At 45.5% G+C, this 20,470-nt stretch overlaps 2 protein-coding genes across 2 annotated transcripts in view; both read left to right on the top strand.

The window, feature by feature from the left end:
- Positions 1–17,983, top strand: part of LOC135090556 (uncharacterized) — a 35,681-nt gene extending 17,698 nt beyond the window's left edge. Inside the window, exon 2 of the mRNA XM_063987408.1 lies at positions 16,192–17,983. Coding sequence (XP_063843478.1) covers positions 16,192–17,342 — 1,151 coding nt within the window. The 3' untranslated portion in view covers positions 17,343–17,983. The remainder of the gene's footprint in view (positions 1–16,191) is intronic.
- On the top strand, positions 10,873–13,947 carry LOC135090555 (uncharacterized). The gene has a single exon (XM_063987407.1). It carries the CDS (start codon positions 11,382–11,384, stop codon positions 12,753–12,755), a length of 1,374 nt encoding a protein of 457 aa, XP_063843477.1. The 5' UTR covers positions 10,873–11,381; the 3' UTR covers positions 12,756–13,947.
- Positions 17,984–20,470: the final 2,487 nt, after the last annotated feature.

Genomic DNA, 20,470 nt, shown 5'->3' with positions numbered 1-20,470 from the left:
TAACACGTAAAAATAACCAGACAAACAAGAAGGAACAACAATAAACAACAGCCCATTAATCTCGCAAGCAAACTGATGACCCCACCAAAAAAAACAAGCTATTTCTCTTTAATACACAAGCAAGGCTGAAGCATGACGCCATCTGCCTGTCATCTGTTATGGGAGGAGGAGAAGGAGGAGGAGGAGGAGGAAGAGGAAGAGGAGGATGATAAGGTGTTGCTGTCATGTGTTGCTTGAATATTTTTCTCGCTTGATAACTAAGTATAAGATCTCTCTCTCTCTCTCTCTCTCTCTCTCTCTCTCTCTCTCTCTCTCTCTCTCTCTCTCTCTCTCTCTCTCTCTCTCTCTCTCTCATCACTCCGCGCGCTATCACACTTTTCTCACTCTCTGCCACTTCTCTTTCATCACTCCTCTATCACCTTCTTAGCATTCACTCCTCCCCTTCTTCCTTGAGAGAGAGAGAGAGAGAGAGAGGAGAGAGAGAGAGAGAGAGAGAGAGAGAGAGAGAGAGAGAGAGAGAGAGAGAGAGAGAGAGAGAGGAGAGAGAGAGAGAGAGAGAGAGAGAGAGGAGAGAGGAGAGAGAGAGAGAGAGAGAGAGAGAGAGAGAGACAGAGGGAGTTGGTGAAGAAAAAATGACAGGTGAGATGTTTTTGAAAGCTCACTTTTTTCTGACTGATTAAGTGACACAGGTGAGGACAGGTCCTGTGCAGGTGAAGGAAAGGGTTTAAGAAAGGACAAGGTGTTATTTTTGTTTTCTTATTATTTCCCTGTATTTTGATATCATGCGGTGTTATTTTAGTATTTCTTGGTTTGGATTTTCTTTCTGTTGTTTTATGAAGAGGTTAGTGTAGGAGGAGGATGAAGAGAAGGAGGAGGGGGAGTAGGAGGAGGAGGAAGAAGAGGAAGTTTGAAAGACGGAGAAGGACAACGAAGAAGAACTATCAGCATCATTTATGTTAATTTTTAAGACGAGAAGGAAATAAAGGATGGGAAAAAAGGAAGAAAGGTTTTGAAAGGAAGAGAAAATAGGAAGAGAAGAGAAGAAGAGAAGGAGAAAGACGATGGGACGAAGTAAGAGATTTTTTTGAGTTTTTGGAAGCAAGATGTGAATATATAATTAGTATGTGTAAATTTTTAAGAAGCGAATGGGAAGAAGAAGAAAAATGAGTAGTATAGGGATGATTTATGTAAGAAGAGAAGGAGAAAAGAGAGGAAAAGAAGGAGGAAGAGACTGTCTGGAAGGAATATAAGAACGAGAAATAGGTAGATGAATAGAATATGTGAATTGTAAAGGAACCAAGAAGGGAAGAGAAGGAGAATACAAAGGAAAACCAAACAGCAACAGATCTTTTGGTCCTTACAAGGCTGTTTGGTAACTACTTCTAACTAACTACAGGGAAGAGAGACAGGACAGCACAGTAGAAGACTCCGAGGAATGAAAGGACGAGAAACGGCTTATCGATAGGAAGAGAAGGAGAATACATAGGAATACAAAGGAAAACCAAACAGCAACAGATCTTTTGGTCCTTGCAAGGCTGTTTGGTAACTACTTCTAACTAACTACAGGGAAGAGAGACAGGACAGCATAGCAGAAGGCTCCGAAGAATGAAGGGACGAGAAACGGCTTAACGATAGTGTGTGTGAATGTAAAGAAAGCGAGAAAGAAAGAGAATAAGGAGAAGGAAGAGAAATGAAAAGACGAGGTATAGTCTGAGAGTCCGGCAAGGGCGAGGGGAATATAACAGCCAGCCAGCCAGACACCTTACCTTCTGCATCGACATTACGGGGCTAAGGGACTGGCTATACGTCTGCCAATGTCACCTGCTCACATACACACGTACACACACACACACACACCTGGGCGTCCTCGGGTGAGTCATGGCCGCTGGTCGGGTATTAAGCGCCGCGCCACGGGTCCCTCAGGTAGACCGTGCCCAGCTCTTGCGGTGGTGTGACACAAGGACCCCTCGCCCGCCTTCAGCGCCTCAGCAGGCAAGCCCACTCCCCCTTTACCTCCTCGTGGCTATACAGTGCTATAGTGTGCATATAAAGTTGACATACAGACTTGGTTGTAGGTAAAGTAGCCGGTATTCTGGAATGCTCTCTCTCTCACCATGACTACTTTCAAAGGCCACAGAGATAAATAACCGGGTTCCCATGAGTGTTTCTCCTGTTGATAATGTAGAAATCTTGTTAATCTGTCACTGGGATCATAGACACCCTTAAAAACCAATGTAACTTCAACTAGAGCCTTTGGACAGTAGTGAAGGTGTGCCGCAGAGGTGTTTCAGAATAGGGACCCTTAGTGTTGTCCACCATACCGCCGGGGTTCCTGCCTTGCCCCTCCCCTCCTGACCCTCTGAAGGACACTCAAGGTTCCTTCGTCAGCGTGACTGTCCGTTCTATCCTCCTGCTGCCATGGTTGAGATCCTTCGGCATTAGATCCTTCCTCTTTTGACTCCTACCGATATCCTTGGTGGTAGTCGGGGTCTCTGGGTCGTGGGTAAGACCTTGCGTGGCTAAACGGTGAAGGTTCGAATCCCGTTGAAGCATCATGGTAATTAAGGCGACTTGGTGGTGTTTGTTTTTGGTGTTCCGTTACTTGATGGAATTGTTTGCGTGTTTGAATTGCTTGTCATCAGTAGGAATTTAATCTGTTGCTACGTAGTTTTCATGTTTTTTTTCTTTTTTTTTTCTAGAATCTTCACTTTTTTCCGAATTTGTCTCGATTTATTTGAATTTTCGGGTTCTTTGCTCCGTACCGATTTGTTTGTTTACCCTCTAGTCTGAATTACTTTGGTTTTCACTTTTATTAGAGATTCCTCACTTTTCAGAACTTCTCTTGATATATCTTCTTACTTTTCTGAGGCTTCAAACAGTTCCGAATTCTTTGTTTTACTCTTTAAGTCTGAATCTCTCACTGGAACTCTTAATTTTTCCATGCATTTGCCCTCCCTTGCCTTCCCCTGTGCCTTCCTCGCTTCCTGAGACACGGGTGAAGGCTGGGACGTTGAATGGAGCCCGGCATGAGTGTTTTTTATTACTCCAATTTAAGGAAAGGAATGCGAGATTGTACTTGTTAATTGGGACAAGGAAAATTAAGCTGGTGTTAGACTATGACCACTTCTGTCCCTCCCTGACTTTCTTGGGACGCTCAATGAAGGCCGACAAGAGATTGTATTATTTAACTGGGAAAAGGAAGTAAGGTGATATTAGAATAAGACCCTTTCCTCTGTCCCTTCGTTGCTTCGTTGGGTAAACTGTGAACTCTCAAGGGAGGTCGTCGTGGCTTTTCCTTGCTATATTGGAGGAAAGAAATGAAAGGTTATAATTATTGGGATTATTGAGGAAGCTGGTGTTGGGATACGAGAAAGGTCCAAGAAGGTTTATTTTTCACTCTCTACATAAGAATTCAAGATAGCAAGAGAATGAATAGTGATTGAATGAAGGTAATAAAAGGTTATAGCTATTGGGGTTATTGGGGAAGTTGGTGTTAGGATACGAGAAAGGTCCAAGAAGGCTTATTTTTCACTCTCTACATAAGAATTCAAGATAACAAGAGAATGAATAGAGAACTGTAATGTAATTGTTTACTTGTACTTATTTGAGCTTCTTAATGCTACGTATCACCATATGTCAGGTAATACCATGTGACATTTATAGTCCTTGTATTAGAGAAATTGTTCTTAAGTTATATTTAGAACAACCATACTTAGCTGACCACAGACAGCCTCGCGAGGGCCTACAGATATGATGCTATATCCTTTTGTAAGACAAGAATATAAGCAGTGACTCTTATACTTCATCTTTTCTACATTTCTTATACCGCATGTATTAAGAAAATCATATAAAATTGTCATTCTTTTTAACTTTTAAGACTTTTCTCCCTTTTGTCTCTGTAAGATGAGACACAACTAATATAGAGATACAGGCACATGCACTTAAATAACGTACATTTTCATAACCATTAAGGGAATCGTGTAAATGTGTCCTAGTACTATTTAACCCTTAAGATACGAGTACATACAGTTGACACACAGACCTGGTTGTAGGTATAGTAGGTCGCTTTCTTATGGAGATACAAACCCTTGCAATTAAATAACAAATATTCTATAACTATTAAAGGGAATCGTGTAAAGTCTCCCTGGTATAGAACCATTAAGACATTCCTCCCTTTGTTGCCCTTTATAAGACAAAACATTACTAACAGACACAAACCCTTGCACTTAAACTGACATACATCTTCATCACCATTAAGGGAATCGTGTAAAGTCTCCCCAGTATTAAAACCTAAGGACATTCCTCCCTTTGCTGCCCTTTATAAGACCACACATTAATTTAAACGTTACCTACATTTTCATAACTTCACAGAATCTTATAAAAATCGCCCTATTTTTACCCGTAACATTCCTGAGCCTAAGAAAATTCACAGTGTCACCTTTGAGTAACAGCAAGAACACCGGTGCCAAGTTTAGACAGGTAATGCGTTTTGGGTTTCACATTTAACCGTAGAGAATTATTTTTTTTTCCCTCTCTCTCTCTCTCTCTCTCTCTCTCTCTTATCTGTCTTTTACCTGCTCAGTTATTTGGGGTGTGGCCTGATCTTCTCTCTCTCTCTCTCTCTCTCTCTCTCTCTCTCTCTCTCTCTCTCTCTCTCTCTCTCTCTCTCTCTCTCTCTCTCTCTCTCTCTCTCTTTCGTCTCACTTTATCTCTTTCTGGTTCTATCCTCCTCGTTTTTTTTTCTCTCTCTCTCTCTTCCTCTCTCTCTCCCTCTCCTCTGGTATTCGTTTTTTTTTTGTATTTGTTTGTAAATGTGCTTTGTATTTTCGTTTGTGTTGTCATGTTTTGCTTTCATGTTTCTTTATTAAATTTTCCTTCATTCCTTTCTTTATTCTTGTTATTCTTCCAGTTTTTTTTCTTTTCTTTCATTCTGGTCTCTCATCCTTTCTTTCTCTTTTTCCTTTTATCTCCTTTTCCTACAGACTTTCTTCTTTCTTCCTTCCTTCCTTCCTCCCTTCCTTTCATCTCATGTCTCTCTTTGACATCTTAATACCTTCATAATCCTACCTGATCACCATCCAAGAGAGAGAGAGAGAGAGAGAGAAAGAGAGAGAGAGAGAGATTCCAATGACAAAAATACTCTTAGAGGGAAGCTTGATAGACCCTTACCACTTTTCCCTCCCTTCTCTCCTTCTCTCCACTCTTTCCTCCAACCCTCCGCTCTTCCCTCCAACCCCTCAGGCCGTCTGTCACTCCGCCTCGCCTCATGAAAACGTACAACGAAGACATAACACGAGTCCCTTAAGATAATTTAGGAGTTTTTAAGTACGTCTTGAAGGGAGAGTGATGTAGGGGCCTTCGTGGTAAAGAGGAACCGCACTCGCTCTGGGGGCTGTTGGGTTCTCAGCGCACGGGTTCGAATCCTGGCCACATTCCGAGGGTTGATAAGGCATCCACGAGAAGTAAGGGTTCCCAAATGCCGTCATACCCCAGATAAACTAAAGAAACCGGACGTAAACACGAAAAAAAGGTGAAGGGAAAGTGATTTAAAGAGTGAGATGTGAAAGACTGCATGAAATAAGACACAAAAAAAGCAAAGGAGTAAATGAAAGAATAACAAAACACATAGAAAAAAAAAAGAAAGAAACTCATTAAAACAGTGATCTAGAATAGGGATTTGAGAGGAAGAATAATTTAGAGGTTAATTAAAGCAAAGGTGAATAATAGTGGTGGTAAATTTTGTTAGTTTAGTGCCTTATTAAAACTTAGTGACTTATTAAAACTCTGATTCAGAATAGGAGATTTGAGAGGAAGAATAATTTAAAGGTTAGTTAAGGGAAAGGTGAATAATAGTGGAGGCAAATCTTGTTAGTTCAGTGGCTGGTGTTGTGTAAAGCTATTGGTGTTGTGTTGTGATGTGTTGTAAGGGAAGAAAGTTGAGTTTTACATGGAAATCGAATATTTTTTGGAGAGATTATTGTTATGTTTCTGTAAAGCATAGGTTTATTTGAAGGATTATTTTTGCTTCATTTTATTTCTTTATTTATTGGTTTTCTTATTCATTTACCTTATTTAGTTTACTGGCTTACTTTTCAGCGGAGAGTGAATTGGTCAGGTCCTAGAAGTTACAAGTCTGTGTCTAGCGTTATATGACTTTATCAATTCATTATTTTAACTTAGATTTATTTTTCATTCTTTATACTTCTTTCCCGATGACTTCAGCTACTTTACTTTACATTTCAAGCGTTATTCATCTTTATTCACCCGTTTATTCATACCCTTATCTCATCTCCTTTAAAACGACCTTCTTTATCTTCTTGACTCTCCCCTTTCACTTTCCCTCGACAGACACCCCACCACGAGCCTCTTCACTCACTCCTATCCTCCCTTCCCTGCCCTTCCTCTCACCTTCCCCTCCCTTGCCACTCCTCTCCATACCCTGTCGTCCCCCTCTGTACCCTGCCATACTCCTGAAATATGGCACCGTGTCACTGTCATAAGATATTACGTTTTGAAATATATTAATAGGTGCTTTGATCTCTGCTTGTGTTAGGTGTCTGTTTATGCTTCATTTAACCCTTTCACTGGGACATGCAACAATCACAACACTAAAAACAACAATGTATGGGATGTTTATGGGTGTTGGTGAGAAAAAAAAAAGGGGATTGAAAAAGATATCACGATTCCTGGCCAGTGTAATGAGTAAGGTAGAAGAAGAAAGGTTTCAGAGTGGTTAGTAATTAAGAAAGGATGTGACAGGTACTAGTATAAGGTTAATTAGTGAGGTCAAAAGTTACCTGTCCTGGTGTGTAATTATGAGGAGGAAATGCAAATAAGTAAAGTAATCTCGTTGTAGATGAGTTAATTTCTTTATTAGTCTCTTTTATTTCGTGTTTGTTTTTTTGTATTCACTGTGTATCTTGTGCTTTATCTAATTAGTGTATTAAAAAAATCACCGACCCTGGCCTGAAATGATGTATAGAAATTATAAACATCTAAAGTAATTTCAACGTAAACTATTTAATTTCTTTAATAGTCTGCTTATACTTTGCTATTTCTATAAGAACTGTATATAGATGTCATTGGATCAGTTTGTTTTACCTGTATAACACACACACACACACACACACACACGGCACCTTGGCACTCGTGAGGGCGGCTATTCCTGGCACTGACCTCCACATAACGCCTGTTGACACTGTATGGCTGCCGCATGGCTCACATCACCCTCTTTATTTTATTACCTGACAGATGAATAGCACGCCAATCTTTTGCTCTCTCTCTCTCTCTCTCTCTCTCTCTCTCTCTCTCTCTCTCTCTCTCTCTCTCTCTCTCTCTCTCTCTCTTAGAAGTTATTTTTATATGATTCAAGGCTTCTTTTCACACTTAAAATGGTCATTATTACTTAAAGTGGTACGTTTTCTTTGGTACGTTAAAATCTTCAGTACTTTACGTCAACGTCAAACCTAAAACATGACATTTATATAATCCTACATAAAAATTTCATTAAATATCTTAAGAAATAGAGATGGGAACAGAGAGGGAGAGAGAAAGAATTGTAACATGTATATTCATTCTTTATAGGAATTCAATACGCTGGTTTTTTTTTAAGTTGATGTGATTTTTTAATAATAAGCCAAAAAAAAAAAAGTAAATAAAAAAAAAGGTAGCTAAAAATCACAAGGAAATACAACAAGAATCAGAAAGGCCCAATCAGAAAATAAAACTGCTAATCCTGGCGACCAATCCACCAATCAGCAATCACCAATACTTTGACGAGGATTAGACTGTCAAAGCTTGGCGTGTGGCACTTGGCATGGCTCTCCTCCTCCTTCCCTCTCTTCTCTGTAACCCTCCCCCGTAGTGCCGGCGTGATGTATGGCCCTTGGCTCCCTCGATGCCTCGCAGGTGGGGGGCATGAGTTAAAATATCAGTGCCCATCTTATCCGTCCCGTGTGTCGCCTATCGCACCATCTTCGGGCGTCGCGTAGGTGAATAGGTGAAGGTGATGCCGCAGTGGTGTTATTCTTGCTCCTCCTCTTGTTGTTGTTGTTGTTTTTATGGGATTTCATGTTGTGATGTTATTCCTGGTCCTCTTGTTGTTTTTATGTCGCCGTGATATTAATCCTACTCCTGTTGTTGTTGTTGTTTTGGTGTTGTCTTTGATGGTGTTGTTTTGACGACGGAATGTTGTTATTTATCTTGCTCCTCTTGTTGTTGTTTTTTATTATGGTGTTTTGATGTTGCCATGTTCTTACTCCTGCTCCTCCATTTGTTGTTGCTGATGGTGTATTGGTGCTGCCATGCTGGTGATGAGTAAGACACTGCGACTCCTTCCACACAGTTGTTGTTGCGGGTACTGCTGGTGCTGGTGCTTTTTCCCCTCTCGTTTCTGAAATTTGCTTAAAGATTTGTGTGGTATGTGTCTTCTTATCGCAGCTTGGAAGAAAAAATAATCTTTGTCTCCAAGAAGAGGTGTGAGTTTAAGTGGCACAACTCACTGTTACCTTTACCTGCTTGTCTGTGTGTCTGTCGGGATGCGGTGCTTAAAAGGTGCGCTGAAACTCAAGTCAGTTATTCACACTGACAGATCCAGCATCAGATTTAGAAACGATACTGATGGCAACGCATGGTGTCTTGGCTGGGCAGGGTCAGTAGGCCAGCAGGTGCGACAGGTGTGGAGAAGAGACTAATGGGTGCTGTGTTCATTAATTACACGGTGAGGACAGGTGGTGTGTAAGCCAGACCGTGTGGAGAGAAGCGAGGATGAGTGAGTGGGGCGCGCTAGGTGACATGACGTGAGGACAGAGCCAGTCAGTAAACCAAAAAAAGACAGTGAGGTGTTGAGGAAGGAGCGAGAAACTTGATGACTTGACAGGACCAGAAAAAGTGACTCATTTGGGGACTGGGAGGGTTGCCATCAGGTGACCCTGTAGGGATGACCTGTAAACATGAACATGTCTAAGTGAGGGTGTGAATAATGGGAACCCGTAATTAATTGAGGGTATTAGGTTATCTTCATAATTATCAAATAAGCTATCTATTTATCTTCTATATATATCTATTATAATAAACCTAATTTCTCTTCTATCCCTTTCGCCGTAATGCATAAAGCTTACATTAATCTCTGTAATGACTCAAGAATTTAACTATATATATATATATATATATATATATATATATATATATATATATATATATATATATATATATATATATTCTCTCTTATAATAAAATTCGTAAAATTTCCTCCATCTTTCACTCTAATGTCTATAATGATTAAAGAATTCACTATATCTTTCCTTTATATTCCTCTTATAATAGACCAGCTAACATCTCTCCTACCTCTTCCTTTTTTGCCTTACGTTAGCTTTGTGCCTCTAATACTGTTTTCACATTGTAAGATCCTAAATGCTTTATATCTCTACCTCTTATAATAGACCTGATATATCTTCTGTCTCTTCCTCCTTTGCTTCATATTAGTCTTGTGCCTCTAATACTATTTTGACAGTCTAAGACCCAATACTTTCCCTTTAAAAGCTGACGTGACGTAACAGGAAGAGTTCTAATGGAATCTGCACCTTACTTCTCAAGCTTACAAATCTGCTCGCTAATTCACTAACTATTTTAAACTTCTCGTCATAATTTCTACTTCCTTATGAGCCTCACGGGTGACTCAAACATACCAGCGTAAAGAAAACGGAAGGCAGAAGGGGGGGGGGGGATGGGGAAATGAAAGAAAACCAGGTGGTGAAGGTGTAACAGAAAACGTGTGGGAAGCTGCATTAGTGGGGTGACTCAAGGAAGCGTGATGAGGCCTTGTTGGCACTGCGCCCTGAGTCACACTTGTTATTCCGGCTTAAAATATATCAGGGTGGGTGTGTCATGTGCCGCTAACGGTGCCGCTGATCGACTGGCACAGCTGGGCGCGCCTGGGCACTGCTAGGAACAAAGTGTGGATGTCCGTGTTACCGTCTTATTAGGCTTCATTAGGAAATACGATCTCTGTAAAACCTCTTTATGTCCAAAACTGGTTAGATTGAATGCACTCACCGGTGTCATTTTTCTTACCTCAGTGTATGCGAGAAACTCTCCTCTGACTCCCAATTGTGTTTATTTTATCGTATTTTTATTGTCGGGTACGCATTCCCGTCACATTCTCCGGGTTCCTTACTTTGCAATGTTGATGTCTGCGGGAGAGGTTTGTAATGTGGCAGCCAATCCTCGCTCTATATATAGTCCAGCACCCCACGTGGGCCCCGAACCCCTACCACCACCACCACCACCACCACCTCCTCCACAACCACCACCACCACTACTGCACCAGTCTGTACCTTCATCCATCTCCCGTTCCTCATTCGAGCAATGAATCCCGACACTGGAATTTTGCCGCCGTACTGCAGTGCCTGGGTGATGAGGCGCCGTGGGGTCATCTCAGAGTTCTGGTCTTTCCCTCGCCTGCCTTACGTAATGGTGCCGCCATGCACGCAGCCCCTCGGTGGCAACGCAGCGCCGCCACTGCTATAATTGTCGCCATCACTGCATCCACCGGAAATACTCCGCCAGACAGTGATTGTGGTTTTCCCTCCTCGGGTTTGGATATGAAACCTCCGCCGTGCCATCGCCCTCATCTTCGCCCCTGCCCCGCCTCCGCCCCGCCCCCGCTTTTCTCCTCACCAGCTGCTGTCGTTGGTCTATTTTCGCCTGGCGCCCCACGTGAACTAATACTCAAGAAAATGGAATCGTACGTATCCCCCGCGAGGCGGTGCCCTCGCGGCGAGAATCCCGGCCACGCGTCACGGTGAAATGTGTCAGGCCATTGTCTCGCCCCGGGCTGAGCGGCGGCCCATTGGGAACAGTGTGCCATTTATTTATTGGTGTTCGAGGGTGCGGTGTGCCGGCAGGGGAGTGCGGCGGCTGGTCTGGATGGTTCGAGGTGGATGACATTTGACGGCACTGTTGGCGGGCGGCCGAGGTGAGCGTCTGGTGCCGAGGTGATGGGGTCATGCGGAAGATGCCGCCACACCGCCCTGCTCTTCCCGCAAGCACCGCCGACCACTTCCTGAGGTGAGGTGTCAGAGAAGTCGCAACATGGTCCACATTGTTGCCTGACGGTGACTCAGGCGGCTGGCAGCTGCGGCACCGGTGGTTTGGTGGCGTGCAGAACGGGTGCGTGGCGCCCCCTGGCTACCCTCGCGCTCCCTGGTGCCGGCGTGGCCCACTCAGGACGTGGCACTCATCTAGCTGAGGGCTGGTGGGCGGTGGTGTGCGCGCGTGAGGTTCCTCGGCTGTGGTGGCAGCACTCAGGGACACAGTGCGGACAGCAGCGGCTCTGAACCCGCGTCTCTCTTGCAGCTCCGCTTCTGTCCTCCGCCACCGCCATGGATAATTACACTCCTACCAGAGTGAATCGCTACTGGAAGCGTCCCAAGCCTCGGGTGTACGAATGTAACGTGAGGGACGCCGAGCGTTTTTACCAGGACTCCTACAAGCAGTACCTCTCGGAGAAGGAGGAGGCAGCGCGGCGGGCCGGCCGGGCCCGGTCCATGGATGTCGCTAGGGGCGCCACCGAGTTCTACCCTCACCTGCTGGCCGGTTCCTTCAAGCGGGAGGCGCGGGACGATGTGATCCGTCAACTCAACCTTCCGCCCCTTCCCCCCGCCCTCGAGGAGGCCACCAGGAGCAAGTGGGAGCCAGACCACCGCGTGCCCGAGACAAGCTTCACGGCGAAGCAGGAGGGCCTGGCTGACTTTGACCCGCGGGACACAGCCAGCATCGAGGAGCGCTACCAGAAACTCAGGAAGCTGCGGGAGGAGCTCAACCTTCCCGCTGAGGGTGCCGAGTCCTCTGCCTTGAACTCCCTGCGAAGCGGATCGCTAGGTGTCGGCGCGGGAGGCGCGGCAGGATATGGCGCCGAGAAGGACTCCTACATGTCTGAGCGAACCACGCGAACTGTGGCGGCCTCAGGTGGTCCTGAGGAAGCCTCCTCATACAGCTTCAGGTCCGCCAAGATGAACGGCAATGCGGGAGGCGGTGCGGAAGGCTACAGGTACAAGACGGAGAGCAGCAGCACGAGCGATTATAAGCGTGGTGGTGACCAGGGCACGAGCGAGTACAAGTTTAGGTCTGAGCGAGGAGCGGCAGGTGACCAGAACTCTCTGGAGTACAAGCCGAGGTCTGAGCGGGCCGCGGCGGGTGAACAGAGCAGCACTTACGAGTACAGATCCAGGCTGAACCGAGGAGGCGACGGTGACCAGAAAACTTATGAATACAAGACGAGGTCTGAGCGGGGCGGAGGTGACCAGAACACTTATGAATACAAGACTAGGTCTGAGAGGGGCGGAGGTGACCAGAACTCTTATGAATACAAATACAAGTCTGAGCGTAGCGCAGACCAGAATTCCTATGAATACAAGCCGCGGTCTGAGCGTGGCGCGGACTCCGGCAGCGACTACAAGTCTCGATTCGAGCTGAAGTCGGATGACTACAAGCCTAAGGCGGTGGACTTCGACCTGCCCAAGACTGACCGCAAGAAGGACGACTACTCCTTCTCGTCCTCGACTGACAAAAAGACAGACAGGTTCTCGAGTCTGTCCTCCAGCACCGCCTCCGCCTCGAAGGAGAAGTCCCTGGCCTCCTCCAGCAAGGTGGACGACAAGGAGCTGGACGACGACAACGTGTCTGACATGATGAAGAAGCTTCCGTCCTCGCAGGAAATTCTCGAGAGAATCAGCAAAATGGAGCTTGACGATTGACTGCAGAACATGATTGACACCAAACTTTGATGAGGTGCAGCGGCAAGGGAACATCGGCCAGGATGGGTCACGCAGGACGCCCGCGCACGCACGGGCCTCCCCACAAAGGAACCTTGAGGCAAAACTGTCAAATCATATCGGAACCCTCACATACTTGGACTATTTTCATCGCTCTCCCCTTAGTAGCAAGTTCACGTCGCCTCCACGCGCCAGACACTCCGGAGACGCAAAAAAAGGCTCATCTGACCCGCGAGTCTGGCAGCACCTGTGATCACGTTCCCGAATTAGCAGCAAGATGAACAAAACAGACTGGCCAAGCTTACTCTTCAGCGGGAAATGTTAACCTGTGAACGAGCAGGCGGCTCAGTCGACGCCTCTCAAAGTTTAGTGCCAATTATGAGGAGAAAGTCACTTCCTCTCAGTGTCTCCCCTCCTCGTACCCCCCTCCTTGTAGTGCCAAACCCCACCCCCTCTGTGCCCCCACTCTCTCCCCCAACGTCTCCCCCTACTCCCACCTTTCGTCTATTCCAAAACAGTGATAACTTCTGCTGACATTTATTTGTGAAGACACTTTTTTTACACGCAGTAACTCTTTTTGTAATAAGTGACGGACGCTTGTAAGTGTTTACTACGAAGAGGAAATGTTAACTGTTTAAGTGAGTGGTGTTTATGGGAACTTTTAAGTAAGGAATCTCAACCATGCTGGCGGTGGGCGAGGAGAATGAGACCCCCTCCCAAACCCCTCCCCTTTTACCCTCCCCAAGGCGGGCAACGCGAGGACAACAGAGTCCCTGCAAAGACCTGAAGGAAACTGAAACATGAATGTGTGTGTGTGTGTGTGTGTGTGTGTCTGTGTGCGTGCGTGCGTGTGTGTGTTGCAGCCATGGCATCTCCCAACGTGTGCATTGTGGGTATGCACTTCGAGCGCCCCGGAGCCCCCAGGGTGTACTCAAGAAACGCCACCGTTTGGTCTGAGTACGAGCTGGCGAGGAAGGAGAAGTACTTTTCCCCGTCCAGCCCGGCCTACAATCCCCCGATGGACGAAGTGGAGGTGCCCTACATCCCAGAGAAGCCCCTCACCCAGCGCCTCTTGGGACTCTCCGCGTTGCACATCTCAAAAGTCCGACGAATCATTTAAGTTCCTTCAACCCCGCCCCGTCGCCCCTTCCCTCGCCTCCTGCCGGTGACGTGCCCTCCAGTAGGTCACAGCTAGTACACTTCACCCCTTCACCCCTTCACCTCTTCACCCCTCACACTCCTCCCACCACCCCAGCACCGCCACATTTCAGCAGGTGTTAAGTGGCACGTCACACTGTCACGATCATTCGCATCATCAGTGATAGGAGATGATGGGAACGTTAACACCGATCATCAAAGGAGTGGTCGATACGGTCACACACACACACACACACACACACACACACACACACACACACACACACACACACACACACACACACATGTAGACTCAAGCCAAAGAACGCAAATGTTACTGTGTGTAAGTATGTCTGTGTACGTGTGTGTGTGTGTGTGTGTGTGTGTGTGTGTATGTGTGTGTGTGTGCAAGGGCCGGGCGGTTTTACACACTCTATTTCGGTCATTGTCAAACATTCCCTAATAAGGTGGGCTGTTGGCGCCTCTCCTGCCTCCCTTCCCCCCCTCCTCTACCTCCCCTTTCTCTCCTCCCATCTTCCTCTCTTCTTCCTTTATTTTCTTCTCTCTGGATCATTCTAATCATCTTGAGACAGAGAGAGAGAGAGAGAGAGAGAGAGAGAGAGAGAGAGAGAGAGAGAGAGAGAGAGAGAGAGAGAGAGAGAGAGAGAGAGAGAGAGAGAACACACACACACACACACACACACACACACACACACACACACACACTCCCATATATTTTCATCTTCCACTCATCATCATCATCATCATCATCATCATCATCATTACTCATCCTAGCCTTAGAAAGAGAAACACATGGAAAATTATTCACCTTTCCTTCATTTCCCTCCCTTCATCCTTATCAGAAAAATACTTGGCTTCACATGCTTCATTTTTTCCACTTAGGCCACATTCCCTTTCATCTTTTTTTTCCTTCTCCCCTCATCATCATCTCCTGTTCATCCTCCATCATCTTCCCCACGCCCCTGCCGCCTCGCTCCCTCCCAGCCATCATCGTCGTGTTTATAAATGGCACTGACTGGAGATGAGGAAGGCACTGTTGGTATCCCAGGTGGAGAGTGCCACGTGGCTAGACTAATTATGGGAAGTGCATAGAAATGAGGAGAAAGAGAGAGGGAGAGGGAGAGAGAGAGGTAGTAACGTACAAACACATGTACACTCAAGCACACTCACACATTCAAATATTTACGTTTTTAACCTTTCTATAGTGACTGGCACCTCATTAGGCCTTTTTATTTTTCGTTCTTTCTTTTTTTGAGCCTATGCCAGTGCCACCCTTATATAAAACACTCACATATTTGACAAGGAAACTTTTAATCATCTGTCATTCTGCTTCGTGATCTTGATTTTTTTCCTCTCCTAATTAACTTTTTTTTTTTTATTTTATTCCTTCCTTTATCTTGTTTATTGATTCTGTTATTCTGTCTATGCTTTTATTTATTCCTTAGTTTCCCCCCCTCTCTCTCTCTCTCTCTCTCTCTCTCTCTCTCTCTCTCTCTCTCTCTCTCTCTCTCTCTCTCTCTCTCTCTCTCTCTCTCTCTCTCTCTCTCTCTCTCTCTCTCTCTCTCTCTCCAGCAGGTCACTCAAACTTTTCTATCATGACCGCTTGACCTCCTTGTAACTTGTAACTAGCGACCCACATACACACACACACACACACACACACACACTCAGGTTACAAATACTGGCCTTCTATACATGACAGGGCCAGTAATAGGACAAGTTTTTAGGTCAGGGATAAGCACACCTCATCTTCCCCTTACACCTGACACCCTCATGACACCTTCATTTGCACCTGTCTCTTCCATTTGACTCCTTCAGCTGTCATGTTTCCCCTTTGTGGATCAAGGATATTTTGGCATGGGTGAGTAGGTTAAGGTTTGCCTAGTGGTGGTTTGTCTTTCACTGCCTCTTACTACCTCTTTCTCCTTTTTCTCTTCATCCGTCACTGCTTTTCATCTTTCATCATCTTTCACCTTCAGTCACAGATTCATTTCACTATTTTTAAGTCTCATCTGTTTCATGTGTGATTCTTTTGCTGAAAGTTTTCTCAGTCTTAGATCATTTTAACTGTAATGGTGGTGATTATCTTGATTTGTGTGAGTTTCAAACAGTACAGATTTGAGATGCACCTTAAAGTCAAGAAAAGTATCCTATTTTTGAGTCTTTGCCTGGAGTATAGTGTCACTACTGATTTGTGTGTGTGTGAGGGAGTGTGAGGGTGAGGTGTGAGCGCCGCGCCTAGCCTTGTCCTGTGTTACAGCCGCCAGTGTGGAAGAGAAGTGGAGGAGGAAGCTGCCTTACCGCATCTACGACTATAACTACAAGGTGGGCGAGAGTTACTACAACCCCCAGACATCCTACATCGAGGAGCGGGACAACTTGTGCAAGAAGTCTGACCCGCCAGAGTGTGCTTCCTTCGCCGAGCGGTTCGCGGCTCGCCCCTTCTACGGCAAATACGGCCTGCCCTACGGGGAGCACCAGGCTGCCCTCAACCAGCCCCTGGCCCACCCCAGGCGCTCCTCCAGTGGCAGTCGCGGTTCCAGGAACGAGCCTGACGACGAGCCACTGTTCGGTAGGACAGGCCGCGGCCGTGACAGGGCGCCCCGCAACCGACGACTCTCCTTCAGCTTTGACGATGACGACGAGGACTTCGCGCCGCCGCCGCAGCCCAGGAGGAGGTTCTCGCTTGCCGACAGTCTTGACTTCAAGACGCCCGTCAGCAAGTACGTGGACTCAGACTACGGGTTCCGCTCTTCGGTGGGCAAGGAGAACACGGCCAACGACAAGACGGTGATCCCCAACGTGCTGAGCGACGCCATCAGGGAGGACATCAAGAAGCTGGAGAAGCAGTTCCGCAAGGCAAACACGCTGGACCGCGGCACGGGCGGCAAGCGCTCCCAGAGCTGGACGGAGGTGGTGTACAACGACGCGATGAACGCCCCGGGCAAGAGGTCCGTCAAGAGGGAGAACGTGTCCTTCACCGACCCCAAGACAGGCAGCAACGTGCGCAAGTCTTCCTACCAGGAGAGCAGCAGATTCCAGAGCTCCAAGCCGCCCCGCGCCCCCCCGCGCCCCATGCGCCTGCTCAGCATGGAGGACGCCGCCCCTGAGAAGCCACGCGCCCGGCGGCGCCATGTCAGCATGAGTGACGACACGGACTTCAACTTGTCCTCGCGCAGCAGTCTGAAGAGCGACAGTGACGACAAGTTCAGCTCGGCGAGGAAGATGGCGGTGGAGCGGCGCGCCAAGGAGTCCGAGGAGCTCACCAACAACATCAACATGATGCTGGACAAGATGAGGAAGCACAGCCTGGGCGAGCTGGACACCTTCCCCCTCAGGAACACCGACGTGCCCCGCCGAACCCGCTCCGTCCGGTCAAGATTCGCTTCTTCCTACGGCTACTCCAAGTAAACTCTCACCACTGACCCCTATCGACTCTGGCGGGTGTGATCCGCCCCCTCCCCCACACCATTGGTTCCCGCGTGGCGAGATTCCTGTTCCATTCTCTGCCTCGCGCCCGCCGAGCAGAAACGATGAAAGAGGCTCAACGAAACCTTCCCAGACCAAAATTACAGACACCCGCTCCCGTTCGAACACTTTGAGATAGCTTAAGCTTCCCATAATACTTTTATTTTTGTGACTGACTTCCTCCTTCCACCAGTGCTCGTGTAAGCGGTTTTGACGCGCATAGGCAGCTTCCTGTGACGTCATCAATAACGTGTAGATCTATTGGATACTGTCCTCGAGCGATCCCTTGCATCATCCAATCACATCTCACCTTGCTGTGACGTCATCAACTCTATCATTGGACTAACACTTTAAGGCTTCAGTATCGTCATAATATAGAGGTTTTTGTCTTGTTCTCCCCCACACATCCCGCCCCGCGCCTCTAGCACATAGACTGTTCGTGCCGTACATCACAATATTCAAGCAATTCTAGTAAGTCTAGCTAAATTGTTCCCCCCGACGACTCGAGCCAGTCACCAGACTTGGCAACATTGCTCTTGTTAACTAATTGTATATTTTAAAGAATAAATAAAAGTACAATGTCGTGTTGTGTGTATTTTGAACTACGGATACCCTGTTCAATTATTAGTTGCCATATTAGTTAATATTATACTGCGTCATTCATTCCTGTGTTTAACTATTGATTTTCTCTCATTTCCTCTTGGTTTTCCTTAAAGTTAATGTACAATTGTTATCTTCTCGTCCTGGTCAACGCTTCACATTTCAAGTCTTCAGAGCTTCGTAAGTTAATCTAGAACCCGGATTCAGTTACAATATTTCAGTGTTTGTTGCAGGATGTGTAGCAAGTTTGGTGTGTCATGATTTGCTGCAAGTTTTGTGAAGAGAAGCTTTGAATTCGTCAGCTCTCTGTGTCAGGATTTGGTGGCTTTCATTTAATTCAAGAAAATTACTCTTTCTTTTCTCTTTGCTCTTTACATTCACCATTGCTTTTCCTGGAGCGATAAAACACACAATAAGAAAAGATATGGACATGATACGCCTGTTATGGCCTAAGCACCTGTGTAAGAAAGAAGATTAAGAAGAGAAAGAAGAAAGATAAGTAGGAAAACCAGACATAGGGAAAAATAAGCATAGAAGAAAAATATTCACTGATATTCCTTATAATAACACTTTGGCAGTCTTTGTATTTCCCGTAAATTAAACAAGAGGAAGAGGAAGATTGAATAAGGTAAGCAGATATAATACAAAATAAATATAGCGAGAAATACTCACTGAGGTTCTTCCTAATAACATTTCATCACTTTTCACCTTCCCATCTCGTGAAGTAAAGAAGGCAAAGAGGGAAAAGATGAAATACAGAAGGATAAAGATAAAAGGAAGATGAAGGAAGCAAGCATTGATGTTAAAAATTGCAGTGAATGTCGTGCTGATAACATTTCACCAGTTTGCACCTTCCCTTCTCGTAAAAGCGTAAAATAATCAAACAAAAGATGAAATACAGAACGATATCGGACAAAGTAAACATACAGATCAAAATTTTACCAAGTTTCCTTCTGATAACATTGCATTCCATCAGTGTTTACCCTCCCATCTCGTAAAATATAGAAGAAAATTATTAAATACACAAAGATACCGGACAAAATAAGCATACATGTTAAAATATTCGCTAAGTTTCCCTCTGATAACATTTCATTAACTTTCCCTCGTGACTCAACGCGTACCACGGTGTGTGATCAATAAGGCGCGCGGTAACTCATTCACGGTTGCTTCCCATATCAAAGGAGAACCCATAAATCTGTGGAAGAGTTATGAGAAGCAGTCAAAGAAAACGTAAGCGTGGCAGGAATTAAGGGGGCGACTGACTTAGTTTACGTTGGCAAGTCATGAATGTAGTTTAATTTTTATTAGTACGGTGAAGGTAATAATAATGGTGGTAGTAGTGATGGTGAATAGGAAAACTAGTCCATAGGTGAGTATTGTGATATGAATATGTGAAGTTTCCAGAGAGAGAGAGAGAGAGAGAGAGAGAGAGAGAGAGAGAGAGAGCGCATTTTCCAGACCACAACCCCAAATAAGTCAGCTGAACGTCCCTCCCATCCACACTCCATCCCCTCCTTCTCCTCCTCCTCCTCCTCCTCTTCCCGCCCCCTCTCACCTTCCTCCCACCTTCTCCCGCCCGTCTCTTCCCGCCTTACTGCCCGCCCCGTCCCGTCCGTCTCCTCCCGCTTCCTCCTCCTCCCGCCCATCTCCTCTCGCCCCCTCCCGCTCGACCATTCTCGCCGGGCCGTGACTCACCTCCCACTCTCGCCTCTTCAGGAGCCAAAAGCAGTGTATATATTGCTCTCCTTCCCCCGCCTCGCCTCTGCCAACACCTCCAGCCTCGCATTTTTCACCCCTTTTCTTATACGTGTTATCTTTTCTCCTCCTCACCGTCTGTTTTTCTTTCTCTCTCTCTCTCTTATTTTTTTTTCCATTAGGTCTTATAGTTTGAGTTTTCTTTAGTGTTTTTTTTCTTTTTTTTTGGTTGCTGTTGTCGTTGTTTTCTTTTGTGTCTTAAGTGTCGGGATGTGTATAGTGGTTGCAGGTATTTTTTTTTTTTAGTTAGATTAAGAATTAGGCTTATTGAGTATTTAAGTAAGGTTCTCAAGTTTTTTTTTTTGTATCCATTAACTGATAACTTTCTTTGGGTTTATATATCTCTATTTAGACACTTATCTTTCTCTCTTTTTTGCTTTGATGCTTTTTTTTCTATTTCTATCTCTATTTGGACTTGTTTTCCTATCTCTATCTCTGTTTAGACACATTTTTTCTTCTCCCTCTCTGTTTTGTACATCTTCCTTTATCTCTGTTTTTATCTAGACACTTTTATCTTTCTCTGGTTTGACACTTTTTTTTTACTTCTACCTCTGTTTAGACACCTTTTCCTTCTTTTCTTCTTTTTCGACAACTTCCTTTATCTTTGTCTATTTGGATGTCTTTTTCCTTCTTTGCATTTGTTTGAACATCCTCCTCTCTTCACCTCTATCTCTGTTTGGCACCTTTTTTTCCTTCTCTGTCTTTAGTTTAACACT

The sequence above is a fragment of the Scylla paramamosain genome, chromosome 35, assembly GCF_035594125.1.
Source record: "Scylla paramamosain isolate STU-SP2022 chromosome 35, ASM3559412v1, whole genome shotgun sequence".
NCBI lineage: Eukaryota > Metazoa > Arthropoda > Malacostraca > Decapoda > Portunidae > Scylla > Scylla paramamosain.
Note: the sequence above shows the minus strand (reverse complement) of the source record. Positions and strands in the feature narration are given on the sequence as shown.